Genomic DNA, 27,944 nt, shown 5'->3' on the forward strand with positions numbered 1-27,944 from the left:
GAATCTTTGCTCCATAAAAATGTAACTCTGTACTTTAAGGGTGACGCAGGCTAAGGAATTTAAGAAAAAACATTTCAAGGGAAAATAAGTGTTTTAGCTGACCAACCTTTATCAAAAAGGGTCATAAAATGTCAACAGGCCTCCGGGCCAGAAGATAATGTACAAAAAATAAGACTTGCAGGAAAGAACCTGGTATCGATAAAAGGTAATACTGATGGAATGTTGAGTCGACTCTGCGTTTTTCACTTTGCTCAATGTACAGCTCAGGGTATAAAAGCCCGCTCTGAAAATAAAGTGACGGGCCTCGCTCACTGAAGCTTGGTCACCCCCTGTTATTCATTCATTCATTCGCCAACGTCGTCCATCCTGAGGGTATCCCTGGACTCTGCTGAGGCTGGACCCCGGCATTGACTCATTGGAAAAGACTCTGATGCTGGCAGGGACTGAGGGCAGGAGGAGGAGGGGACAACAGAGGATGAGTTGGCTGGCTGGCATCACTGACTCGGTGGACATGAGTCTGAGTGAACCCTGGGGGTTGGTGATGGACAGGGAGGCCTGGTGTGCTGTGATTCATGGGGTCGCAAGAGTCAGACACAACTGAGTGACTGAACTGACCTGAACTGAATATGGCGAAGCTTCATGTTATTGTTCACTTATCACTTGATGGCAGAATATTTATCTTGAGAAAATACACAGATGTAAAGTGTGTGGCAAGGCTTTTACCCAAAGATTACAAGTTCGGGAACATATTGGAGCAACACTTCCCAAATGCAATGAGTGTGGGAAAACCTTTACATTGAGTTCAGGAATTAGGACTTGAGCAATCTGATCATGAGAATGTTCAGTTTCTAACCATGAAGCCTAGCCGTGATGAAAGCTCAGTTTATGCATCTTCGGGATGGACTGGATACGGATCCTGTGTGCCAAGTCATAGTGATGGGAGCTTCTAATCATGCTATGCCAGCAAATTTAGAAAACTCAGCAGTGGCCACAGGACTGGAAAAGGTCAGATTTCATTCCAATCCCAAAGAAAGGCACTGCCAAAGAATGCTCAAACTATCGCATATTTGCACTCATCTCACAGGCTAGTAAAGTGATGCTCAAAATTCTCCAAGCCAGGCTTTAGCAATACATGAAACGTGAACTTCCAGATGTTCAAGCTGGTTTTAGAAAAGGCAGAGGAACCAAAGATCCAATTGCCAACATCTGCTGGATCATTGAAAAAGGAAGAGAGTTCCCGAAAAACATCTACTTCTGCTTTATTGACTATGCCAAAGACTTTGACTGTGTGGATCCCAATAAACTGGAAAACTCTGAAAGAGATGGGAATACCTGTCCACCTGACCGGCCTCCTGAGAAACTTGTATGCAGGTCAGGAAGCATCAGACGTGGAACAACAGACTGGTTCCAAATAGGAAAAGGAGTACGTCAAGGCTGTATATGGTCACCCTGCTTATTTAACTTCTATGCAGAGTACATCATGAGAAATGCTGGGCTGGAAGACGCACAAGCTGGAATCAAGATTTCCGGGAGAAATATCAATAACCTCAGATATGCAGATGACACCACCCTTATAGCAGAAAATGACGAGTAACTACAAAGCCTCTTGATGAAAGTGAAAGAGGAGAGTGAAAAAGTTGGCTTAAAGCTCAACAATCAGAAAACGAAGATCATGGCATCTGGTCCCATCACTTCATGGCAAATAGATGGGGAAACAGTGGCAGACTCTTTTTGGGCTCCAAAATTACTGCAGATGGTGACTGCAGCCATGAAATTAAAAGACGCTTCCTCCTTGGAAGGAAAATTATGACCAATTTAGATAGCATACTAAAAAGCAGAGACGTTACTTTGCCAACAAATGTCCGTCTAGTCAGTGTTATGGTTTTTCCAGTGGTCACGTATGGATGTGAGAGTTTTACTGTGAAGAAATCTGAGTGCCGAAGAATTGATGCTTTTGAACTGTGGTGTTGGAGAAGACTCTTGAGAGTCCCTTGGACTGCAAGAGATGCAACCAGTCCATTCTAAAGGAGATCAGTCCTGGGTGTTCATTGGAAAGACTGATGCTGAAGCTGAAACTCCAATCCTTTGGCCACATCATGCGAAGAGTTGACTCATTGGAAAAGACTCTGATGCTGGGAGGGACTGAGGGCAGGAGCAGATGGGGACGACAGAGGATGAGACGGTTGGATGGCATCACCTACTCGATGGATATGAGTTTGAGCAAGCTCTGAGAGTTGGTGATGGACAGGGAGGCCTGGCATTTTGTGATTCATGGCGTGGCAAAGAGTTGGACACGACTGAGCGACTGAACTGAAGTGAATAATGAATGCCTATGAGATTCTGAATCAAACAGCCTGCTCTGAAACAAACCTAAGTGTCGGAGCTGGCTATTAGAAGCGCATCTAAGAAGATATTTGCTAAGACTGATATATTTTGACACGTGTTTTTGAAAGTAACGTGTAATCTGCCATTTTTGAATATTTTGAAAATGTTGATTACATCCCATGATTTGATGGGGGTATGCAGTTCATCCGTAAATCCCAAATCTTCAGAAGACTGTAGTTTCAGACTTTGTTACCCACATTTGAGAGAACGTTGTTGTTGTTCAGTTGCACAGTCATGTCCAACGCTTTGCAACCCCATGGGCTGCCAGGCTGCCCTGTCCTTCGCCGTCTCGCAGAGCTTGCTCAAACTCATGTCCGTTGAGTTGATGATGCCATTTAACCATCTCATTCTCTGTCATCCCCTTCTTCTCCTGCTTTCAATCTTTCCCAGCATCAGGGTCTTTTCTAAGAGTCGGCTCTTCACATCAGGTGACCAAAGTATTGGAGCTTCAGCTTCAACATCAACCCTTCCAGTCAATATTCAGGATTGATCTCCTTTAGGATGGACTCTTTGGATCTCCTTGCAGTCGAAGGGACTCTCAAGAGTCTTCTCCAACACCACGGTTCAAAAGCATCAGTTCTTTACCACTCAGCCTTCTTTATGGTCCAGCTCTCATATCCATACATGACTACTGGAAAAACCATAACTTTAGTACACAGACCTTTGTGGGCAAAGTAATGTCTCTCCTTTGTAACATGCTGTTGAGATTTGTCCTAGCTTTAGAAAATAAAGACCTAAAATATATTAGAACTTGCAAATAGAAAGTGAAAAATTCTAATTATGTTCACACTGAACATATAATCAACTTGAAATTACATTATGGATATCATTTAGTGTAATTTCCTAAACAAGTTTTGGGGAAAGATACTTAACAGTCGGGCTTCTCTGGTGGCTCAGACAGGAAAGAATTCGCCTGCAATGAACAAGACATGTGTTCCATCCCTGGACTGAGAAGATCCCCTGGAGGAGGGCATGGTAACCCACTCAAGTATTCTTGCCTGGAGAGTCCTACAGACAGAGGAGCCTGGCAGGCTATGGTCCACAGGGTCGCAAAGAATCCAACACAGCTGAGCGACTAAGCACTTCCTCCAAAGTACATAATAGAGTATTTAAAAGAATAATAGATTTCTCATCAAAAGAAAAAATTTTTTCCCTCCCATTTTGCTTTTTCTTTTTAGTTTATCTATATGAAATTATGCATGCTAGGTAAACTTATGATAATCGTTTCACAGTATATGTATCAGTTAATTTTTCTCTGTAGCTTAAACGCACACAATGATATTTGTCATTGCAAGAGTTGCTTATACAGCCCCCTTTATGTCAGTGTTTAAAGAGTTGGGTTTAGAAAGGGAAATAATTAAAACACGTTGGATGAAAGAAACAATAACGTAGTTTATAATCATTTAAAGTGTGTTGCTCATTTTAAGGCTGTGGTTAGTGACCCAAAGGATCACATCCCTTAAGTCCTCCATCTCAGACACCCAGGTAGTGACCCTGAGTTTGTTGAACTCAGCACTATGCTGTTTGCTGTTTGGTGGGGTGTCAGTAGGGAATAGCCCCGTTTCTACCCAGGCAGAGTTTTGTATTTGTAATATAGAGACTAGTCCCATTCTTGTTTCTTAAAACTGTCCAAGTTCCCAGATCCCTGACTTGCTTATGGCCACTAGCAGGAGCTGAGCACAACATGCTGTGAAAAACAGCTTTTTTATTGAGGATAAGCCCTTTTAGTCTTAAGAGGAAGTATCTTGGCTTCCGACATAACGTGAAGCTTTTACCTGAGCAGTGTTACAGACGGTAACTTGGTGCTGCCAAGGTAACAGGCCCCGCCCCGCGCCCCGCCCCTCCGCGCCCCGCCCCCTCCGCGCCCCGCCCCTCCCGCGAGCTCTGCGCACAGCGGGTGCTCGCCCCGCCCCTGGCCGGAAGCCGCGGCTCTAGCACCGAAAGCCGCTGCACGCAGAGCCGGAAGTCGGAGAGCGCGGAGCCGGGGTGCCCCAGCGGCGCCTAGGCGTCCCTCTGGAGTAAGTCTGCAGAGCGCGCCGCCCCTGCGGTCCCCACCTCCGCCCCGCTCACTCGTCCTCACGGTGCGGGGATCGCCAGCGACCTGAACACCCTGGCGCCCGGTGCTCGGCCCCGAAGAGACGCTGCCGCCGCCGTTGCGGCCCGGTTCTCTTTTCGTTTGGGTTTCAAGTGCTGCAGAGGCGGTTTCGGCCCTCGGTGCGCGTAGACAGCGCCTCCGGCGACATTTTCCTGCTGACAACCCTGTTTTTACCTCTGGCCTCGCCAAGTAAAGCCCTCTCTGGCGAGTTGCAGTCGCGCCCCGCCGCGTCGCCTTCTCGACCGCTGGAGGCAGAGCGCAGATAGGCCGCGCCGTCCCCCCGCTCCCGGGGTTCCGGGGAGGCCGCCCGCTCCTGAGCCCCCGGCCTCCCAGCCGCTCGCCCTCGCGCCTCCTGAGGCCGCTCCTCGTGCCCCGCAGCAGCCCCCTTTCCTGTCAGCCCGTCCCCTCACCCCGCGTAGGGCAGGTGACCTGGGCCCGCCGTGCGACAGCCAGTGCTGTTGCATGCCCAGTTCAGCTCGGTGGGAAAAGGTGCTCTTCCGGCCCGGGGGCGTCTCGTTGTGTCGCCCACTCAGTAACTTCAGGAGGATCAGGAGAAGCAGAGTCAGAAGGACTCAGAGAAATAACTCAAGCTGAGGAGAAAAGCATCAGGGAGAACCCGTGGGAACCCTGAGAATGGCTGACGGATTTGCAAAGGGATAGTCAAGTCGAAGAGGTTAAGCCTTGCAAATAGCCACGTGAGTGAAATAGAGAAGTATTAATCAGTTAGAAAGCCAGATCTCCAGGGACTGGAACACAACATAGGGAGGACTGCCCTGTCTCAGGGATGGGAGCGCGGAGGCGAAGGGTGATGAGGGACCTCAGAGGTGGAGAGTCCCTAACTGGGTTTTGGCCGGGTTTGACTCCAGGCCTCTTGGGTTAGAGTCCCGAGTTGTGTTTTCACCCGGATGGAGTTCCGCCGCCGCCGCCGCCGCCGCCGCCGCCGCTGCTGCTGCTGCTGCTGCTAAGTCACTTCAGTCGTGCCCCACTCTGTGCGACCCCATAGACGGCAGCCCACCAGGCTCCCCCGTCCCTGGGATTCTCCAGGCAAGAACGCTGGAGTGGGTTGCCATTTCCTTCTCCAATGCATGAAAGTGAAATGTGAAAGTGAAGTCACTCAGTTGTGTCCAACTCTTAGCGACCCCATGGACTGCAGCCCACCAGGCTCCTCTGTCCATGGGATTTTCCAGGCAAGAGTACTGGAGTGGGGTGCCATTTCCTTCTCCACTGCAGGAAAGTGAAATGTGAAAGTGAAGTCACTCAGTTGCGTCCGACTCTTAGCGACCCCATGGACTGCAGCCTACCAGGCTCCTCCGTCCATGGGATTTTCCGCTACAACGGTTCAAGTCTGAATCTGAGGTGGCCGGTTTTATCATGGTGCTGGCAGAGAGAGAGGCCAAAGGGTAAGGAGCAGAGGAAGAAAGGGCTGGAAAGAAGCATAGCCACATGGCCTGCCAGAGAGTGGGGAGGAAGGAAAAGTCACAGCGAGAGAAGAGGAGTAATCTGGAGCGCAGAGAGGGAGCCGAAATGGGGGAAGAGGCAGACATAGGTATGGATTTCTGAAACACTGAGGAAGGTTGGGGAGAGAGAGCATTTCGAGGGGGAACGAATTGCAGCCGCCTGGGACAGGACACGTGTGAGGGAGGAAATAGGGCAGAAGCAGCAGGAGAGCAGAGGGGGAGAAAGCGGCACCGAGACCCAGATGAAATAGGGAGATAGGTGAACAGAGGGGTAAGCTCGATCCAGGTGTGGCCAGTTGTTTGGATGCAGATGATTTTTTTAGTTACACAGAGGAGGCTGAGAATTTCAAAACTCTTGTCTATAAGGCTTGGGTCTTTTTTTTTATTACTTGTGGCAGAAGATGACTTTCATTTGCAAATCCTGTTGAGCCTGGAGCAGTGGCTTGATTTCACTGAGTTGTGAGTGACCCCCTTCCCTTGTCCTATCATGAAACAGAGGTCAGGGAAGAAGAGACCTGGGGCAAGAAATGACTGGCTGTCACTCTGCGGTGGCTTTTTTTTTTTTTTTTTTTTAATGAATTTTTTGGGCTGTGCTGTGCCATGGGCTCAGGAGTTGTGGCTCCCAGGTTCTAAAGCACAGGCTCAGTGGTTGTGCACAGACTTAGTTGCTTGTACTTGTGGGATCTTCCTGAACCAGGCATAGAACCCATGTCCACTGCATTGTCAGGCAGATTCTCATCCACTGTATCACTTAAAGGAACACTTTTTTTTTTTTTTTTTTTTAATGGATTCACATTTTCTCCTTTCTTTATGTATGGTGCTTTTTGTGGCTTGGAGTAGGTCTTAATTCGTTCAGTTTCTGTAATCATTTTTAACTTCAGAAATAAGCTTTTTTAGTTTCCAGTATTCTACTCTGATCATCCTTTTCTAAATATGATTATTCTCAGTGTTTTTTTAAACTTTGACACCAGATTTTTAGATTAAAAATAATTCACATTTTTTTTCAATTTTTTTTCAGATTTATTCCTTGTGTGAGTGCTTTCTTCCCTTCGTCTCGTACATTTGAAATTTTCTTTGGTAAGTGGTAAATCATCTTACACTATTTTGTGCCATACATAGCAAAAATGTTACCTTGTTTATCAGTTCTAATGAGGTAGATGAACCTAGAGCCTGTTATACAGAGTGAAATAAGTCAGAAAGAGAAAGACAAATACTCTATATTAATGCATATATATGGAATTTAGAAAGATGGTACCAATGATCCTACATGCAGGGCAAGAAAGGGAGACACAGATGTAAAGAACAGGCTTTTGGACTCAGTGGGAGAAGGCAAGGGTGGGGTGATTTGAGAGAGACTAGCATTGAAACATGTATATCACCATGTGTTAAATAGAGTGATCATTGCAAGTTCGATGCACGAAGCAGGGCACCCAAAGCCAGTGCTCTGGGACAATCCGGAGAGATCGGGTGAGGAGGGAGGTGGAAGGGGGTTCAGGATGAGGGGGACACATGTCCAATTCATGTTGATGTATGGCAAAAACCATCACAATATTATAAAGTAATTATCCTCCAATTAAAATAATTAAAAATTAAAAATGAGGAAACGCAAAAAATACAAGTTAATAAGCAAAGATCACGTCCCCTCCCTTTCTCTGAATTCAAAGAGACATACATTTTGGAGGGTTTTATGTATGGGACACCATGTAATAGACATATTTTCAACAGTGGTTTTACCTAAGACATGAGGTGTGTGTATGTGTTTACGTCTGCACACACAAATGGATATTTGTGGTCTCAGCTCTTTACCAGAGAATAACAGAGGTATGACATTAGATCTTGGGAAATTAAAGGCATTTCTTTGAGAAATGGGAAAATAAAAGAACATTTAACACGATAAAACCAACAAAATAAAATGCTTCATTCTTTCCTTTCAAAAAAAGAAAAAAAAAAAAACCACACACCTCGTTTAACTGGTTAGTCTAATGATCTGTTTTCTCCATTTTCTATGATCAGTGAGAAATGAGCTGTGAGGTGATAGGAAGATGTTTCCCTCAGGTCCCTTTTTGACTTTTCTGTGAAAGTGAGTAAAGATGGGCTGGTTTGACCTGGAACCTTCCAACAGAGCCTCTCTATTCATGATGAAAAAGATTGCTCAGATCGTATTTCTAAGCTGACCGCTTACAATGTTTTTTGTACCGGTGGATGTATATTTGCAATTCTGTATTTTTAAAATATTTCACTGCAATCTTATAATAAAGAATTACCTGCTTAGTATCAGTTTGACCCAATCTTGAAAGAAAAGTTTCTTTTGCTCAGGTACATGACAGATGTTCCTGGTGTTAAATGGGATGGGCATTAAGGACAAACTTGGCCCCCTTGCCCTTCAGCCTCTCACTTCGTTACTCAGTTATACCCGGTTCTTTTCACTCAGCTCACACCTTCCCATAAACGGCTTCTCTCTCGGCCTGAAGGAGTCCACTTGTAACATGGAGATGAGAGACTAGACCGGAAATTCTGAGCGTGAGCAACACTGACCCCTGAAATGATCAGCCAAATTGGCTGTGTGTCTGTGTGTGGCAGTTCTGGTTTGGAGGGAGTGTCTGGTGATAATTAGAATTTTAAATAGATCCCAGTCCTCCCTGAATGAAAAACGAAAAGGAAAACTGTAGGATGGAGGCAGGATCACAGGCTTAGAATCAGATGACTTCAATGAATAAGGCTAAATCTCAAGGGAGTTTTTTTTATATCCTGACGTTCAGACTTGCACTGGCTTTCATTTGTTCTTGGGACAAAAGTTTGACTCCTCACTGTGGCTCCACAGCCCTCTGTCAAGCTCAGGGCCCTGTGAGTGTCTCCAGCCTCATCCTGGGAGCTGACCCTTTGCTCATGGGTTCAGCCTGTCCTGGTCTCATTTACCTTGTCTCTGTTTCCAAATACCAAAACCATTTCTGTCTGACATTGTAGTTCCTTTTCTCACCTTCAGGTCACCGTGCCTCAGGCCCTTTGTCACCCTTCAAGTCTAGGCTCAGAGAGGTCTCCCCATCCCCTCCTAACAGTCTCTCTCCTGTTACCCAGGTTTATTGCCTCTGTATCAGTTGCCATCAGCAGAAATCAGTGCCCTTCTTCATGGGTTATTTTGAGTCCTTCCTGGTTCCCCTCTTTTTAGGGCTCATAGTTTTCCTCTTCTTCCCAGCATGGCTGCAGTACCTGATACTGGAAATGTCTGTAGATGACAGGACTATGGGTTGGGCTGAATAATCCTCAGGGGAGACCAAGAGAACAGGGCAGGGGATGAAGATGTTTCCCATGTTCTGGACATTTCAGCTGTAATTGATCTTTACCCCATGTGACTACTTAATTACTCAAAAGAAGAGCCAAGAAATACAGGAAGTCCTGAAAAGCCCTACAGAGCTGGTGTCCTCAAGCAGTGGGCTAAGGTGTCCCCATGTTGAGTCCACTGCAGCCCCCAGATCTAAGCTCTGCCCATCCAGGGACCAGTCGCCATCGTGGACAGCAGCTTTGCCATCTAGGAGTTCATGTGCTCAGTGTCAGCGTTGTGATTTCAGTGCACTGAGGATGAGCAGAAATCCCAAACTTAATGGGGCAGGAAGGAGACGCTGCCCATCCCCCCAACCCCAAGAACTACAATAGCTTCCAAGTAGGTGTGGGTAGAGAAAACAGGAGATGGTGGGACCTGGAGACCCTTGCTTTGAGACTTCCTCATCTCCAATGCCTTTGTACGTGGACTCCATAATGTCCCCAGGTGGCGGCAGACTTTCCCAGAGGGCCAGTCTCTTGATTTTCATTCTGCATGTGCAGTGTCCTTTGGGTGGTAGCTCGTGGGCACTCCTCTTGTGATCCCCTGTGCGCTTTAGTCTTGCTTAGTCCAGTCATGCAGGGCGGAGAGGTAACAAATGGGGAAAGCAGAGGGAGCCTGGTGGGGTCTGCAGGAGGGTTGTGGCAGTATTTGGGGGCATCAAGGTGAGCCCAGTGAGTGGAGCATGCGCCCATCCCAAGTGTAGTTGCAGGGACAAGGGGTGTGTGGGTCTGTTGGAAGAGAATGTCTCCATTCAGGCTGGAGCACCTGGAAGCGGGTTTGTTGGAGAGCCCACATGGAGTGGTTTGAGGTTCTGCTGCCCGAGCTCGTGTTTCCTGGGACAGCAGTGCTGAGGCTGACGTTTGCCTGCACAGGTTTGATTTGACAACTGGTGACCACATGTGAGCAGCAATGAAGGACGTGGAATTCAGCCAAGAGAAGTCTTTTCCACTGTTAGAACTGTGGCCTGGGCTGAGCCCACAGGGACCTGTGGGTGAAGGAGGATGGGAGCCTTGGGCTTGAGGGGCTGTTTCTAGCAGGTGCCCCCAGCATCCGCTCCACTCCCTTGCCGGGGATCAGCCTGAAAAAGAGAATAAGAGAGAGAAAGAAAGAAAGAGAGGAAAAAAAAGAAAAACACGGGGAGACCAAGCTTCTTCGGTGAGCGACGGCCTGTAACTTTGTTTTTAAAAGGGCCTTTTATACCTTGACTTGTACATAGAGGGAAACGAAAGATGTAAGCTCATACAGAGCCCACACATTCCAGCAGTTTTGTCCTTATCGAAACCAGGGTTTTTTCTGTAAACCTTTCTCATAAACAATGTTGTGTATATTATCTTCTGGCCTTGGAGGCCTGTGGACATTTTATGACCTTCTTTGGATAAAGGCTGCTCAACCAGAAAACTTATTTTCCCTCAAAGTGTTTTTTTTTTTTTTATATTTCTAATCTATGTCAGCCTCAGAAAATGTTAAACAGAGTTACATTTCTCACGGAGCAAAGGTGCAGTGAGTTACAAGAAAGAACCAATTAGCTCAAAGGTCTGATGTGGTTAAATTCAAGGCTACACTTGTTTTTCTTACATTCCAACTATGTTAACTAACGCACTCCCAGGTGCACAGTGGATAAGAGATACGGGAACTTAGCAACAAGCATTGGCCCTATAATGAAATCCTACACCAGCACTACTCTAATAACTTTTAACTCTTTGAAAGGCTCTGTGTTTTAGGGTTCCCATGCCTCTCACAGTTGGGAGGCTGTGGACAATCATATGCGTAGCTGCAAGAGCCTGGATAAAGCTGCCAAGCAAGCTAGAATGCTAACAGAAGGGGTTTGATTTGAAATATTCCTCTCATGTCCAGGAGACTTATCAGCTAGAGCCCTAAGTTGATTTTCTCCAGAGAAAGGTGCTTGGGGATAGCCCCCTGTTAGTGTCAGGAGAGTTGGTGAAAGGTACAAGACAGTAAGACAGATCCTGGTTTGGGGGGAGATGCTCGAGCGCGTCCAGGGAGCCCCTCGAGTCCTGATCCGCCTTTGCCTGTCAGGTCTTCTCCGCATGACCTTTGTCTTGGGTGGGACCTCCCGTGGTGGCTGCCGGCACTCCCTGGCTTTTGTTGGCTCTTTTAGCAGGCAGGCACCGTAGAGTAACAGGGAAAATCTCAGGTCATTTTTTGCATCAACTTTGGTATCATTGTGTACTTGGTGTTGCCGGTGCAGAAAGGTTCATGTGCCTTTGGGAAGATACCAAGAGAATCTGGAGTGTGTCCTTGGAAGATGCTGAGGTCTCACTGGGCCGTGTGCATCACTGGAATTATCCCTCTTTTTCATAGTCTTTGGAGATTTCGGTGTCTGACCTGGGTCACTCCCTGTAAATGAAAATATGATGTCTTGTGTCTAGCAGACCCTTGGGTGTCCTCTTTTATTTTGCCTCATGCATGAGTTATCACATCTTGGAATGCTTTGTGTTTGTATAAGAGGGTTCAGGGCTCATTATGGTCTCTGTGGACACTCTGTTGGACACCATGAAAGTCTGTAAGTTCGTTTGAAGCCCGCTGGGAAATTAGGAATACTAAGGTTAAGATTGCAGAATGCTTGTTATAAGGTGGTCCTGCTCGGTAGGGATCTCTGGCCCCAACCTGAGAAGAGTCATAAAGTCCTGTGACGTAGGGGAAGATGGCTCCGAAAAATCAGAGGGCTGCGATGCCGCAGCGATCTGCAGCCTGGAGGCTCGTCCTCTAGAAGATGGAGCTGCAACTGTCTTGCTGCCAGGCTGGGTTCTGTGTTATCCACTCCTGTCCCTCCCAAAATAAGCACACACACAGGCAGAGCACAGAAAACACGGACTCTTAACTGCACTGTTGGTGGCAATGTTAATGGTTCTGCTGTGTTGGAAAATAAAATGGAAGCTCCTTAGCAAATTAATGTAGAACAGTTCTACAGTCTGTCAAACCCATTTCTGACAGATATCCAAAGGGAGAGCAATCCGTTTTTCGGAGATATGTCCGGAGTCCCATGAATGTGACTGGCTTTGCAGTAGCCGAGGCATAGACACAGCCCAGATGTCTCTGGACGAACAAATTGGTAACAAAGTGTGGTATAGAAATATTTATTATATACTGTATATTCATGAACTATTTGTCTCTCTATATAAATATAAAAATCAAGAATCCTGCATTTATGCCAAAATGAATGAACCTAGAGAACATCATGCCGAGTTAAATAAGCCTCACAAAGGAGGACAGACACTGTTGTGGAAACTAGTCAAACTCACAGAGCCATCGAGTTATAAGGCTGTTACCAGGAGCTGGGTGGAGGGGGAAATGGGGCACTGGTAGGCAAAGAGTAGAGATTTTCCGTTGTAAAATAAGTAAGTTCTGGGGTGCTGAGGTACTGCATGCTGCCGGTAGTGTTTCTATATCCTTGAAATTCACCCAGAGAGAAATAATACAGTGTACTCACAGGTGGAAGTGTAACTTACTCAACTATAATAATTATTCAGTGTATGAATCTATCACATGATCACTTTTTGCACAGTACGTTTATACCATTTTTGTTAGTTACACCTTAGTAAGGCTGGGAAAGAAAGAGAGAGTTGGGGGGTGCTCTCCTCTGAATGGTGCCCAGTCCAGGCTTCACGTTTCGTTCAGGAGGCATTTTGCATACCCATGTTTTGTACCGTCTGAGCAGAGATTTCCCCTTCAGGTGGTTTGTGTTGGTCCACAGCTCGAGAATGTTTAAGATGCCCCAGTTGATTCCAATCTGGATCCCTCACTGAGCATCAGGACTCTGAGTCCTCCCAGTCCTGAGGGCTGAGATCGGGGCTGAGAAGGGCATGCTCTGTTCTGACTGGGGATGGATCAGGGCCTGCTGTGTGACCTGCAGGAGATTGCCTGGTCAGCTGAGGTGGCCCCTGCTGCTGGGGACATGAGGCCTCACCGGAAGGGGAGTGTGATCCGAGGGAACGTGTGGGAACGTCCCGTGTTGGTCTCTCTGTGGAAGTGGACTGTCCTGAGTCCCTCCTGAGACAGTGGCCACAGGGGCCTGTCTGTTCCTCATGGTGAGGGCTTCCCTGTGTGTGGGGTTGGGGCTCAGCAAGGGGGTGTGTGGACTCTAAGCATCAAACAGCATGTTTTCGACTTTCGCGATAGACCTCTGAAGACTTATGTTGCCTGAGGAAGCTCTGAAGTTACGGAAGAGGAAAGAAAAGGAGTGAGGCATGGCTCTTTCTCAGGTAAGGTCACATTTAGCCTGTCCTTTCCTGAAATGCCCTTTTCTGGACTCGCTAATCCTGTCTGACTCTGGAGTGTCCTGTCTGACTCCTGTATACGCACACTCACCCGGGGCCTTCCCTCGGGGCCTGTCGTCTCCACTTAGATCCCGTCTCCCCATGACCCGGTGACCTGGCCCTTGTGAGGAGCTCTGTCAACCAGGGTAAGGAAACTGCGTGTGGAAGTCAGGTATTAATGTGCACAATAGCTGGTAAAATCTGGGAATCAGATCAATTAGGGGCAGTTTGTTCTGACTCTTTTAAGGCAGTTCAAACTAAAACGTGAGTCAATCTCTAAATCCTTATTGCTAATAGAGTGGAAAGTTGAGAAATAGACAGTGATACAGTGTTTTTTAGTTTATCATCAGATTTAAACTATGAAATGAATCTAAGTGTCTGGCAGGTGGAAATTTTCATCACCTCCATTCTTCAGAGGTTGTCCGTTCACTCTGTGGTTTGGATCCTTTGACACAGAGATGTTTTAACCTTTAATGCAAGCAAGATTCCACCTTCATTCTTTTGCTGGTGGATATCTGTTTTCTCAGCATCATGGTTATTGAGCCTGTCCTTTCCATTTTATGTACCTTGACATCCTTGTGAATATACCTTACATATACACACAGAATTATTTCTGAGTACTGTGTTCTGTGCAGTTGGTTTCTTTGTCTGTTTTTATACCAGTACCACAAAACCCTGATTACCTTGTAACAGGTGTTGAAATAGAAAGACCTCCATCTTCCTTCTTCCAGAGTTTCGCTGTTTGCTCTTTGAATAGTTCTGTGACCTTCACCATGTTTTATTCTGCTTCTACAAAGCTTGTCACGGCAGTTTTGATAATGAGTTAATTGGTTGGTTGATCCTTTGTGGGGTTATTAAAGAATCTTTTTTGATATAGCCTGCTTCTTTTGTAATCTTTACGATTCTTACCTATGAAACATTGTCATGTGGGAAAGAAGATACATTTCCTTCTTTCTCAATCTGGGGACCTTTGATTTCCTTTTCTCATCTGATTGCTCTAAGGGTGTCAGTGCTTTGTTGAAGTGCGGCGCAGAGTGTGCGTCCTTGCCTTCTTGACCTCAGAGGAAAAGCTTTCATTCTATCCCCATTGCTGTGCTCTTTTCATAATGGCATTTCTTATGTTGATGTTGGTATAATTTATTGTTGGTAGTTTGTTGAGTGTTCCATCTTGAAAGGTTGTCAAATTTTTGTCAAATGGTTTTTTTCTGCAGCAAGATGATCCTGTTTTTTTTCCCCCCTTTAATCTGTTAATGTACTGTGTCATATTAATTGATTTCTGTATGTTGACTTCTCCTTGCCTTATAGGAATAAAATCCACTTGGTCATGGTGTCAGATCTTTTTATTTATTTGTTTTAATTGAAGGATAATTGCTTTACAAAAGTTATTGTTTTCTGCCCAATACCAACATGAATCAGCCATAGGTATACATGTGTCCCCTCCCTCCCAACTTCCTCCCTGTCCCACCCCTGTAGGTTGTTAGGAGCCTCTGTTTGAGTTCCCTGAGTCATTCAGCAAATTCGCATTGGCTCTCTACTTTACATCTGGTTAATGTAAGTTTCCATGTTACTCTCTCCATACATCTCACCCTCTCCTTCCTCCCCTCCCCCCTCCATCTGTTCTCTGTGTCTGTTTCTCCAAATCTTGTGTTGAAGTTGGTTTGCAAGTATTTTAATTTTGCATCAGTATTTGTCAGGAGTATTGGTTTCTAGTTTTCCTTTCTTGTGTCTTTGGGAAATCATCAAACTATTAGAACCGTGCTTGCTCCATACAATTACCAGGATTAGTGGTAATTCTTTCGTAAATGTTTGGTAGAATTTGGTCCTGTATTTTCCTTAGAGGTTTCTGACTGCTTTTTAAATCTCTCTAGTTATAATGGGCTTCCCTGGTGACTCAAATCATAAAGAATCTGCCTGCAGTGTGGGAGACCCAGGTTCTATCCCTGGGTCGGAAGATTCCCTGGAGAAAGGAATGGCTGTCTAGTCCAGTATTCTTGCCTGGAGGAATTCCATGGACAGAGGAGCCTTGTGGGCTATAGTCCATGAGGTCACAAAGAGTCAGACATGACTGAGTGGCTAACACTTTCACTTTCAACACTTCTCAATTTTTTTATTTCTTAATAAGTAAAAGGGTTTGTATGTTTCTGAGAATTTGCCAGTACCTCCTATATTCTGTCATTTATAGGCATTATTGGTCAGAGTACTTCCTTATCTTTAGAAACTTTCTTTGACCTCAGTTGTAATCACTCCTGTTTCATATCTGTTTTTAGTTATTTGAATCTTTTTTTCTCTTTTCCTAAGTCTAGGTGTGGGTTTTCCTATACAGTTTTTTCAAAACATCAACTTTTGGTTTGTTGATTTTTATATTTTTCTGCTTTCTATTTTATGTGTGGTTTAATCTTTCTTATTTACCTGTTTCCTTCCGCTAAACTTGAGTTTAGTTTGTTTTCCATTTTCTGTTTCCTAGAGGTCTAAAAATAGAGTTCAGATTTAAGATCTTTTCTCTTTTTTACTGTAAGCATTTAACAGTTCAGGCTTTGCTTTTAGTACAGTCTTCTCTCTGTGTTATAAATTTTGTAATGTTGTCTTTTTGTTTTCATCCATGTATTTAAAAATTTCCATGTGATTTTTTTTTCTTAGACCCATTTGTGGTGTAAGAGTGAGTTGTTTGTCCACATTTGGGGAATTTTCTTTTTTTCTTGAGTTCATTTCATTGTTGTTAGGGAAGATACTTTTATGGTATCAATCTCTTAAAGTTGTTAATTTTGGCCTAACACGTGGCCTCTCATAGAGAATGTTTTATGTGTCCTTGACATGCACGTGCTTTATGCTTTTGTTGGGCTGTGTGATCTGTGCACGCCCGTTCAACTTGGGCGTTGAAATCTCGTACTCTTCCTGTGCCACTGTTTCTGTCTTCCTTTCCCTTAATGTCTGCTTCGTTTTTCTGAGATATCTAATGTTAGACGTACATATGTTTTTACTTGTTACAGCGTTTTGGTCAGGTGACGGTTTTACCATCGTACGACGTATCTCATTGCACTTTTGTTTTTGTTCAGTTTGTTCTGTCTGACGTGGCAGTCTCCCCTGCTCTCTTTAGGATGGGCGGTCTCTTTCCGTCCTTTCACTTTTCGCCTTTCCGCGTCCTTAGGTGTATGAGTGCTGCCTGTGTCAACTCTGACAGACTCTGTCTCTTGCCCTGGGTTTTTCCTCCTGTTGCTTCTTCTAGTGGCCCCTGCTCATGCGCATCGAAGGGTGGTGAAAGACAGGCACCCTGGACACTGAAATTTCAGAAGGAATACATCGAATGTTTCCTTCCCATCATGATGTTTCTTGAGATAGTCTTGCTTAATAACTATTTTTTTTCCATATTCTTTTTTTGCCATGATTTTTAATTCTCCAAGAAGTTTTTTTACTTTACTATTGTGATCATTTTTTTGTCATAATCTAATGACTCTTCTAATTTCAAATCACTGTTTTATTAATGGGAAAAAAAGGCAAAGAAAGTCTTTGGCTTCTGTTAATGCCTTGCTATGTAAATTTAAATGGATAAAATTGTATTTGTAGTTCTGTATATGGTAATTTTATTATGAATTGAGTTCAGGTTTTTTTTTTAATGTTTTTATCAGTTTTCTTTTGGTAGCCTAGTATAGAATCCTGTTGACAAACTCAGCTGAGTACAAAAAATACATTTTTATCGTCTGAAAGATGCTGAAATACATGTGAATAAAAAATACATGTGGGTGATATAAAATTGTTCAATAAATCTGTCAAGAGACAAATCCTCTCATTTCAGTTAATTTTTTATAGATATGTATACATACATGTGCAAGTCTGTGGTTTAGATAGAAGACATCATGATTTAAAAACTACATGTCACCTTTTTTTCAGTTGAAATTATGTTACCAGTGTAATCTGTGGCCTTGAAATTTTCTAAACAATCCTGTTAGTGTTTTAAGTAGTAAATTACTAACAGTTGTGTTTCTGTATCCACATCTCTAATGACCTTTCGTGCCATTCCACGTTGTTCACCTTGGACTGTGGGTTGTTTTTTTTTTTTTCCATATTAATACAATATTTATTTGTTTTCCTTCTGTCAAACCCTGAGCCCACCACTTTCCCCAGGCTGCCTGGGGAGTTCCAGGAAAGGGAACATACAGGGCAGACACAGGAGAAAGAACTATGGGAGGTGGAAAGAGCTCCTTCACATCGTGCGGAAGATGAGCGAGACCACCAAAAGAGTCCCATGGCCTTTGAGAGGGCCAAGCCCGTGGCGTAGAAGAGCTGCTGTTTCGGGGAAGGGTTCCTGGCATAACAGTGATGAGGCTCCCGAACACAGTCCCGCTTCCAGCCCCGGAGCCAGCCAGCCCTGCTGAGGCAGCTCCAGCTCCAGGGAACTTGGCTGCTGTGTCAGAGTCCTTTGAAATGGCACTGGTTTGGAGGCTGTGGCTAGGGATTAGTGAGATGGTCCGGGGACCTGGGGCTGCCAAGCTGCTGTGGCTCTCATCAGTCAGTGTCTCCGGTCCTTCACCACCACTGCGGACAGTGATCATTCCACAGAGGGAGGAGGCTCTCCTGATCAGGGAGAGGGTAGAGACGAATTTGGCACAGGTGTCCATTTTCAAGGGATGAAGGCCCGAGGCCTGAGAGCTGCTCCCCGTGCAAACAAGACAGGGGCAGGGAAGAGGCTCACCTTGGACCTCTTTCAGGTTTTCTTTACGAGCCCTCTGTCAAAGGACTTTTAATGTTCTCTGTATTAACTGTTAGATGCTTAAGCTTCAGTTGCTGAGCCCCAGCTTCTGAGTTCAGGTGCTTCATGTAACATTTCTTACCTTCTTGGTCTGAGTCGAGTTTCTCAGAGTGTCTGTGACACAGGTTTTCTTCTGTAAGGTGGGAACAGATGGTTCTTTAATGAGCTATTATATTGATGACAGGTTCTTGCCTGTAAAGTACTTATTTAATGCTTAGAGTAATACTACAGTAATTTAGAGCAACAGGAAGCCTTCAGACACTTTTGGTCCTTGCTGCTGTTACCAACATCATACCTGAAACTTTTGACCTTTCCATTAAAAGTGCCATGGACTTTGTCATCTCTGAAGACACCGCTCATGCTGTACCTCATCGAGATAATGAATTGCACTCACTGGGTAGAACATAATATCTGGCACTTCTGTATAGCCAACACAGTGTTGAGTTTTATTCATATATATTTCATGGATTTTGAACAGTGATGAAAAATCCATATTAATTGGAGGATCTCATAAGGCCTTATGAAAAAGCATAAGATATTAAAATTAGGGATGCATAATTTCTCCAGATACACCTGCAGGGATCTGTTAGAACAGACACTTCAACCAAGTCAATCCTTACCCCTTACCACCCTTTCTCTTTTGCATGAAAATGAGAACTTCTCATGGCCCTTTTGGTGACGTGTGGTTTCATTTCAGGAACGACTGACCTCTGAGGATGTGGCCATCGAATTCACTCAGGAGGAGTGGGAATTCCTGAACGCTGCTCAGAGGGCCTTGTACAGGGACGTGATGCTGGAGACCTACAGGAACCTGCTGTCCGTGGGTGAGGATGACTTCCTTCCAGAGCTGCCCTTGGGTATCTGCATTTTCCCTGTGTGCCCCTTGGGAGGCCCTGATGTCTTTCATCTGAGAGTTCTGGTGACTCGGGTGTGACACAGCTTCACGAGGTTAAACTGACCCTCTTCAGATGCTGTGTCTGTTTCATGTCACTGACTAAGGATCACACCTGCGCCCCCTGCATTGGAAATGCAGAGGCTTAACCACTGGATCACCAGGGGAGTCCCAGAATTTCTGTTTCGGATCTGAATACTATCTCCACATTGGAGCACGAGAAAATCTCTGGACAGTGGGGAGTGATGTAAGAATAGCTAAAAATAGAATGCATAAAGAAAAACGAGTATCTCAAAAGGGCCGGTTTTTTCTGTTTAGGAGTGGGACGAGCTGGTGGATTGGATCCTCTGTGGTTGTTACTTAGAAAAATGTAAAGAGTGGGTAGAGAGATCGTCTTTCTGATCCTAGATCCTACGAGGGCAGCGTATGTGAATCTCGTGGGCTCTGAGCTTGCCGTCTGTAGGTCGAGTGCATGGTCCCAGCTCCAGATCCTGTAATGTCTGACCTTCGTGTTTATTATTTTTACGCTTGTGCCGCTCTACCCGGCCTGGGAATGTCAGCTGTTCCCGATGTTCCATTCTCCTTACTTTGTATCAGTTTACCTCTTGAATTTCTTTGAAATATATTCCTGAGGGTCTGAAGTTTTATCTGGTTTCCTTGCTGTGATAATCCACCTATGTTTAATTGGCAGCCTCTGCTGAGTCTCTGTGGAGTGGATTTACTAGGCAATAGAAGACTGTGATGGAGACACTATTCCTAATGTTATTTTCTTGCTCTGTACAAAGTCGCCACTTGAAGCTATCTAGCAGAGTGGTCAGTATGTTCTAGGATTATGAGAGAGAAAGTATCACGAGAGCCTGATACATCTTTCCAGGTTATTTTCTGGCTTTGGAAACTCTGTCAAGGGCACCATGACAGTGTTGTTCATGTGCATCAAGGACCATATATTTTAGCCTCTGTAAATGGTATGGGAATTTATCCCAGGACAACTTTGTCCAGGTTCACATTCTCATATCTATGGGGCTATTGGCTGCACTGATGTTCTGTGCATTGTAGGTATTTTTTTTAATTTTATCATTGAGTTCAAATTTCTGTGTTACTCTTCATGTTTCTGTTTTGTATTTGCAATGCGTTGGATGGTTGATTGGGGAATGGTCCCTATGTTGGAACTGGTGATCAGTCCCTCTTAAAATTTTTATATATATTCTTTGTACTCATTTATTATCAGATGTATGATTTCCACATATTTTCTCTTTTACTGTTGATTGTCTTTTCAAACTCACTGCACTTTAATGCACAGTAGTTTATAATTTTGATATAGTCCTGTTTATTAATATCTGGTTTTATTTTGTGGCCTGTGCTTTTTGTGTTATATCTGGTAAATCATTTGTGGGTCCAATTTCCAGAAACATTTCCTGCACGTTTACTTCTAGGAGTTTTATACATTTGGGATGTAGGTTTAGGTCTTTGAACCATTTTGAGTTCGTTTTTGTCTGCAGTGTAAGATAATGTTCCAAGTAAATTCTTTTGCTGGTGGGTATTCAGTTTTGTCAACACGTCTTGTTTCATAGACTGCTCCCCCCATTTAGTAGTTTTTACACCCTTGTGAAACATCTTTTGAACATGTCCGCAAGAGGTGTTTTTGCTTTTGTTTTAACCATTCTCTTTAGGTATGCTGCTGCTGCTGGCTGCTAAGTTGCATCGGTCATGTCCGACTCTCTGCGGCCCCACAGACGGCAGCCCACCAGGCTCCTCTGTCCCTGGGATTCTCCAGGCAAGAATACTGGAATGGGTTGCCATTTCCTTCTCCACTTTTTAGGTATAGTTAATTTACAATGTTGTGTTTCAGGTACACAGCAGTTTACAAGATACTCAGTATAGTTCCCTGAGCTATATCGTAGGTTCTTGTTATTTATCTATTTTGTATATACATTAGTTTGTATATATTCAGACTGCTAATTTATCTCTCCCTTTCCAGCCCCCACCACCATCCTGTACTATCCCCTTTGGTAACCATAAGTTTGTTTTTTATTCTGGTGAGTTTATTTTGTGAATAAGTTCATTTGTATCGTTCATTTCAGTTCAACATATAATATCCTCTGATATTTGTCTTTCTCTGATTTCGCTTAGAATAATCCCTAAGTCTGTCTATATTGCTGCAAAAGGCATTGCTTCATTGTGTTTTATGCTGTGGAGGTGGCAACCCACTCCAGTGTTCTTGCCTGGAGAATTTCATGGACAGGGGAGTCTGGCGGGCTGCAGGCCACGGGGTCTTAAAGAGCTGGACACGGCCGAGCTACTGTCACTTCCCAATATTCCCTTGTCTATATGTACCACATATTCTTTATCCCTTTGTCTGTCAGTGAACATTTAGGTTGCTGCCGTGTTTTGGCTGGTGTAAATAGTGCTGCTAAAAACGTTGGGGTGCATGTATCATTTTGAATTCGTTTTCATCCTTTCTGGATATATGCCCAGGATTGGAATTGCTGGTTCCTGTAATAGCTCTATTTTTAGTTCTTTATGGAACCTCCACGCTATTCTCCAAAGTGGCAGTACCAATTTATGTTCCTTCCAGCAGTGTAGAAGGGTTCTCTTTTCTCCACACCCTCTCAAGCATTTGTTGTTTGTAGACTGTTTGATGGTGGTCATTCTGACCAGTGGGAGGTGATACATTTTTGTGGTTTTGATTTGCATTTCTCTCATAAGTAGAGACGTGGAACATCTTTTCAGGTGACTGTTGGCCATCTATTTGTCTCCTTTGGAGAAATAATCTGTTTTGATCTTCTGCTCATTTTTTGATCGGGTTGTTTGTTTGTTTTGATATTAAGCTGTATGAGCTATTTGTATATGCTGGAAATAAATCCCTTATAGGTAGCATCATTTGCATATAGTCTCCTAGTCCAGAAGTTGTCATTTTGTTCTTGATTTGGTTTCCTTTACTTTGCAAAAAGGTTTTAAGTTGAATTAAGTCTCATTTGTTTGATTTTGCTTTTATTACCGTGACTGTTAAGACATAGATCCAGCAACATATTGTCAGTGTTTTGCATTTGTTTTTCACTATGAATTTTATAGTATCTGGTCTTGCATTTAGATGTTTAATACATTTTGGGTTTATTTTTGTATGTGGTGTTAGAGGATGTTATAATTTCATTCTTTTTCATGTAACTATCCGTTTATCCCAGCATCACTTATTAAAGAGACTTCTTCATTCTATATCCTTTCCCCCTTTGTTATAGAATAATTGACTATAAGTAAATTGGTTTGTTTCTGGGTTTTGTCTCCTGTTCTACTGATCTCTGTTTCCGTTTTGTGCCATTATCATACTGCTTCCCTGGTGGCTCAGATGGTAAAGCGCCTGCCTACAGTGCAGGACACCCAGGTTCAGTCCCTGGGTCAGGATCTCCTGGAGAAGGAAATGGCAACCCACTTCAGTATTCTTGCCTGGAAAATCCCATGGACAGAGGAACCCGGTAGGCTGCAGTCCATGGGGTCACAAAGAATCGGACACGACTGAGCGACTTCACTTCCACTTTGCTGACTGTAAGTTTGTAGTATAGTCTAAACTGAGGGAACATGATTCCTCCAGCTCTTCCTTCTCAAGATCATTTTAGATATCAGAGTCTTTTGTATTTGGTACAAATTAAGTTTTTCTTTGTTTTATGAAATATGTCATTGTTAATTTGGTAAGGGTTGCATTGAATATGTAGATTGCCTTGGACAGTATGGTCATTTTGACAGTGTTACTTCTTTCAATCCAAGAACATGGTGTATGTTTCCATCTGTTTGTGTCATCTTTGGTATCAGTCATCAGCATCTTATAGTTTTATGAATACAGTTCTTTTGACTTTTTAGGTAGGTTTACTCCTTAGAATTTTATTCTTTTGTATGAGATGGTGAATGGGATTGTTTCATTAATTTCACTTTTTGATATATCATTATTAGTGTATAGACATGCAGCAGTTTTCTATATATTTTGTATCCAGCAAGGTTCCTCTGTTCATTGATGACGTCTAGTAGTCATGTGGTGGCATCTTCGGGATTTTCTGTGTGTAGCACCATAGTCACAGTTTAGCTTCTTTTTTATTTTTATTTACCTTGAATTCCTTTTATTTCTTTTCCTTTTCTGATTGTTGTGGCTAGGACTTCCAAAAATGTGTTCAATAAAAGTGGCAATAGTGAACATTCTTGTCTTATTCAGGTTGTTAAGGGCAATGCTTTCAGTTTTTCCCTGTTGAGTATGATGTTAGCTGTGTGTTTGACATATACAGTCTTTAATTATGTTGAGGTAGGCTCCATCTGTGCTGACTTTCTGAAGGGTTTGTTTTTTTTTTTTAATCATAAATGGCACTTGAATTTTGTCAGAAGCTTTTCTGCATCTAATGATCATCATAGGTTTTTAGTCTTCAGCTCTTACTGGGGTGCATCCTACTGGTTAACTTGTGGACATTGAGAGGTCTTGCATCCCTGCAATAAATCCCACTTGATCATGGTGTGGTCCTTTTATGCTTTAGTAACTGTTTGAAACTGCTCTTTTGAACTCAGGGAAGATCCAGGAGAATGAAGCTTTTTTCTACAAAAAGGAGTTGGATCCCTCAGAAAGGCTTTTGTAACTGGGAAGGTCCTCCAGAGTCAATTTCAATCCCTCCTTTTCTTTGATACTCCTCAATCTTGAGATGACCATGTGTGGAAGAAGAAATGAAGTAAATGTCCAATAGAGAGGTTAATCATACTTGGCCGAGGAACTCAGATTTAGATAGCCTTTTCCTGGATTTTCCTTCTGATTTCGGCTAATAAGATTCTTATACAATATCCGGGAATATTGTGTATGTTTTTCTTGAATATAAGCATTCCATTGTAACTTACGAAATTCACAGTTGGATACATTACATTGTAAATGGTATGTATAACAGGTATTATCCTGCTTTTCCATATATCACAGTCACTTTTAAAATCTCTCTTGCTTCTGTCCCATCCCGTAGTATAATGCCCATAAACTTGCTGAACCAATTCTTTTCTTTTAAGGTCAGTATATTAGTTTGTGCTCAGTTATTTTCACAAAGACATGCGGTCACAAGCTGATATCTGACGTAAACCTGTGCACGCTATGCTCCACACAGTCCCTTTCTTAGTCCTGACCAGTCCTCACATAGTACCTTGATATGGACGGAAACATCGTTCTTACCTACGACATCCCTTCACCTTCTGCATACTCTCACTGTAAAGACAATCTCTGGTCATTTATGGAACACGTTTCTCAGGACATGACCTAGATCACTCTGTGTATCCGTGATGACTCACAACCCATTTTGAGATGGGATCATTGAATAATGGTTAAACAGACTACTTCTGTCTTGTATCTTCCTTGATATTTTCCAAGTTCCTTGTATTTTTAAAAAATATTTTCTAATCTATTCTTTCGGTGGGTGGTCATGTTGACAAATAAGTTTTCTCAGTCTGTAGGTTCAGATTCATTTCCTGCTTCTCTTGCTACTTTGTGCACCAATTGGGTGTGTCTCCTGCTCTGATTAGAGAAAAACATGTTATTTTACCTCAAGCCTTTCAAAGCAAATGAGTGCTGTCAGTTGGCTTATAGTAATGCATGTTTTACAGTAAACACTCAAAATTTACTCTTGTTTATAAAAGGTGATATCTATATTCTGTCATGTTCTTTATGATATGACTTTCTCTACATTATATCTTTTTAAAATTTTATTAATTTTTTATTTGAAGGATAATTGCTTTACAGAATTTTGTTTTCTGTCAAACCTCAACTACATTATATCTTGTATGCTTTTCACTTGCAACATTTTTCAGCAATATTGTGTCTGACCCTAGTCAATAAAGACACAAAGCACTCACTTTTTATTATATTTTGGTGCCATTAAACCAGATAATTAAGAATAGTGCATGGCTAGAGAGAAGCCTTCCTTGGTGGCTCAGTGGTAAAGAATTCACCTGCTGATGCAGCAAGATGCAGGTTTGATCCCTGAGTCAGGAAGATCCTGTGGAGAAGGAAATGGCAACCCACTCTACTATTCTTGCCTGGGAAATCCCTTGGACAGGAGTCCGATGGGATACAGTCCATGGGGTTGCACAGACTCAAGCACAACTGATCAACTGAATAGTTAGGGATTGCTTTGGTTATTCGCTGTTAGAAAACTGGTGACTGTTTTACATCTTAATTTATGTCATTTACAGATGGTGGTCTTTTCGCGTGTATTCTGCAATACAGCTGACACATACTACTTGTTAACATCGTAAAGTGCCTTTTCTTTTTGGGTGCGTGGTTCTATAGCAGATTTAGAAAACTGTGTTGTTTCCAAAAACTTGTTTTAGTCATAGTCTTCATTTTCTCATTTGTTTTCAATGGTAAACAACCAATTATGAATAGTTAATTATTAATTGGGTAAGCTTGGTTTTGGATTATTTACTGTTATATAATATGTTGTTTATAATTTATTTATGTACAGTAAATATGCAGAATACAATGATAGTATAATATTTTTCTTTTCAATTTGAGACAACTGTTGTTTGAAACGTTCCTAGGGGTCCTGGTAGAAAAATACCCTGTTTTTGAGAGTTGGCCTAAGATTGTCCAATGTGAGTGTGTTTGGCATATGGTTTTTAAAACTAGGCTACCTTAATGGTGAATTTATGTTATCATGCTTTCTTAAGTTAAAAATTCTATTCCTTTAGTGTTTCTAGAAACTTCAGGTCAACATTGTGGTGTTTCATAACTTGGTGTAAGTATTACTTTTGGTGTAATATATATTCAACATGAAAGATTTATTTTTGAATTATTGTGAGCAGGATACCTGTGGTTCTTTTTATCTTGTAGATCTCTCTCCTACACATGTGATCAAGCATTTACAACCCAAAGCGACCAGTGATAAACGAGAAACATTCCAAACATTGATGCTGGGAAGCCCTGAAAGCTGTGAAATCGAATGCTTTAATCTTTGGGAAAGTCAGGAAAATATGTGTGACTTTGAGTGTCTGCAGAGAGATGACAAAAGAAATTACAAAGGAGCACCTGTAAGCCTTAATGGAAATGTGCCTGTTGGAAGAGATTTGCATGACAGAAAGGATGCAGGCATCAAGCCCTTTGGAAACAGGCTTGGATTTAACTTCCAGGATAAACTGCAGATATTTCAAACTGGAGGGATAATTTCTGAATATAATGAAGTTAAGAGATCTGTCAACAACAGTTCCTCATTTTCACCACTTCAGAGAATTCCTCCTTGTGCCCAAACCAGTGTTTCTAATATATATGGGAGTGATGTTATGGATCCTTCAGGAATAACACAAGACCTCAAAGCACAGAGGGAAAAACCTTACAAATGTAATGAGTGTGGGAAAGCCTATCGTAAGGGCTCATACCTCATTAAACATCAGGCCATCCATATAAGAGAGAAATCACATAAATGTGAAGTATGTGACAGATTGTTTGATCAAAGTTCACAGCTTGCACGTCATTTGAAAATTCATTCTGAAGTGAAATGTTACAAATGTAATGAGTGTGGCAAAAACTTTAATGATAGCTCCACCCTTGCTAAACATCAGATAATCCACTCAGGAGCAAACTTACATAAATGTGATATATGTGGTAAAATCTTTGGTCAGAATTCATTGCTTGTAAGTCATCAGAATATCCATGCAAGAAAGAGAAGTTACCAGTGTAATGAGTGTGGCAAAACCTTTACTGACAGCTCAAACCTCAGGAGACATCAGAAAATTCATACAGGAAAGAAATTATTTAAATGCGATATATGTGACAAGGTCTTTATCCGAAATGCACACCTTGCTGGCCATCAGAGGGTTCATACTGGAGAGAAACCTTACAAATGTAATGAGTGTGGCAAGCACTTCAGTCAGCCTTCACAGTTCATAAGTCATAAGAGATTTCATACTGGAGAGAGACCTTACAAATGTGATGAGTGTGGCAAGGCCTTTCGTGTAAAGTCAATCCTTTTAAGTCATCAGACAGTTCATACTGGAGAGAAACCTTACAAATGCGATGAGTGTGGAAAAGTCTTCGGTCAAAAACCACATCTTCGACTTCACTGGAGAATTCATACTGGAGAGAGACCTTTCAAATGTAATGAGTGTGGCAAGTTCTTCAGTCGAAATTCACACCTTACAAGTCATCGGAGAATACATATAGAGAAACCTTTCAAGTGTTTCGAGTGTGGAAAATCCTTTACTCAGGTCTCAGCACTCACTAAACATCAGAAAATCCATACATGAGAGAAACTCATGTGAATGTGGTATATGGTAGAAGTCTTCAAAATTCAAAGTTCAAAATCCACACCCTGCTGTTGGTCAGAGAACTCACACTACTGAGAAACCATACAAATATCATGAGTGTGGCAACATCTTAGGCTTCATGAGAAAATTCATACTGGATAGAAGCCAGATATATATGTGTTTATTAGTCAGGTCTTTAGAACATGAATTTATTCTAGAAAGATTCCTCATCAATTTCACAGATGTGGAAAAAGAGAAAAAAAAAAAAAAACACCATCCTCACAGCTAACATCTCACCAGTAGTATCAGAGTATTTATCCTGGAGAAAACACACAGCAATGTAATGTGTGTGGCAAGGATCTTACCCAAAAGTCACAAGACAGGAATATAGTGGAGCCATACTTCCCAGACTCAGTGGTTGTGGCAAATCCTTTACCCTTTTCACTATATGTATTCTCTGATGATTTTAGTTCAGACACTCAGCAACTGCAGTAAGTCCATATTTGAAGAGAAGCTATAGAGATCTTT

General features: G+C 42.9%; 1 protein-coding gene and 1 pseudogene across 6 annotated transcripts; one reads left to right on the plus strand and one right to left on the minus strand.

Moving 5' to 3' along the window:
• The first annotated feature begins 4,308 nt into the window (after positions 1-4,308).
• LOC102176221 (zinc finger protein 160) lies at positions 4,309-27,944 on the plus strand. 6 transcript variants are annotated; one of them, XM_018043839.1, is made up of 6 exons: positions 4,309-4,403; positions 6,956-7,014; positions 10,129-10,425; positions 13,397-13,479; positions 18,975-19,101; positions 26,008-27,944. In XM_018043839.1, the coding sequence occupies exons 4-6, from the start codon at positions 13,465-13,467 to the stop codon at positions 27,414-27,416; spliced, it is 1,551 nt and encodes a 516-aa protein (XP_017899328.1). In that variant the 5' UTR covers positions 4,309-4,403; positions 6,956-7,014; positions 10,129-10,425; positions 13,397-13,464; the 3' UTR covers positions 27,417-27,944. The 6 variants fall into 6 exon arrangements, with proteins under 6 accessions (XP_017899328.1, XP_017899326.1, XP_017899331.1 ...); XM_018043840.1 differs by lacking the exon at positions 4,309-4,403 and adding an exon at positions 5,777-5,880; XM_018043837.1 differs by lacking the exon at positions 10,129-10,425.
• Positions 16,068-18,253, minus strand: LOC108634338 (annotated as a pseudogene).

The sequence above is a fragment of the Capra hircus genome (assembly GCF_001704415.2).
Source record: "Capra hircus breed San Clemente chromosome X unlocalized genomic scaffold, ASM170441v1, whole genome shotgun sequence".
NCBI lineage: Eukaryota > Metazoa > Chordata > Mammalia > Artiodactyla > Bovidae > Capra > Capra hircus.

Coding starts and splice junctions, on each gene's coding strand:
- LOC102176221 (XM_018043839.1), top strand. Junction 19,102..26,007: donor CAGGAACCTGCTGTCCGTGG/GTGAGGATGACT, acceptor TTTATCTTGTAG/ATCTCTCTCCTACACATGTG.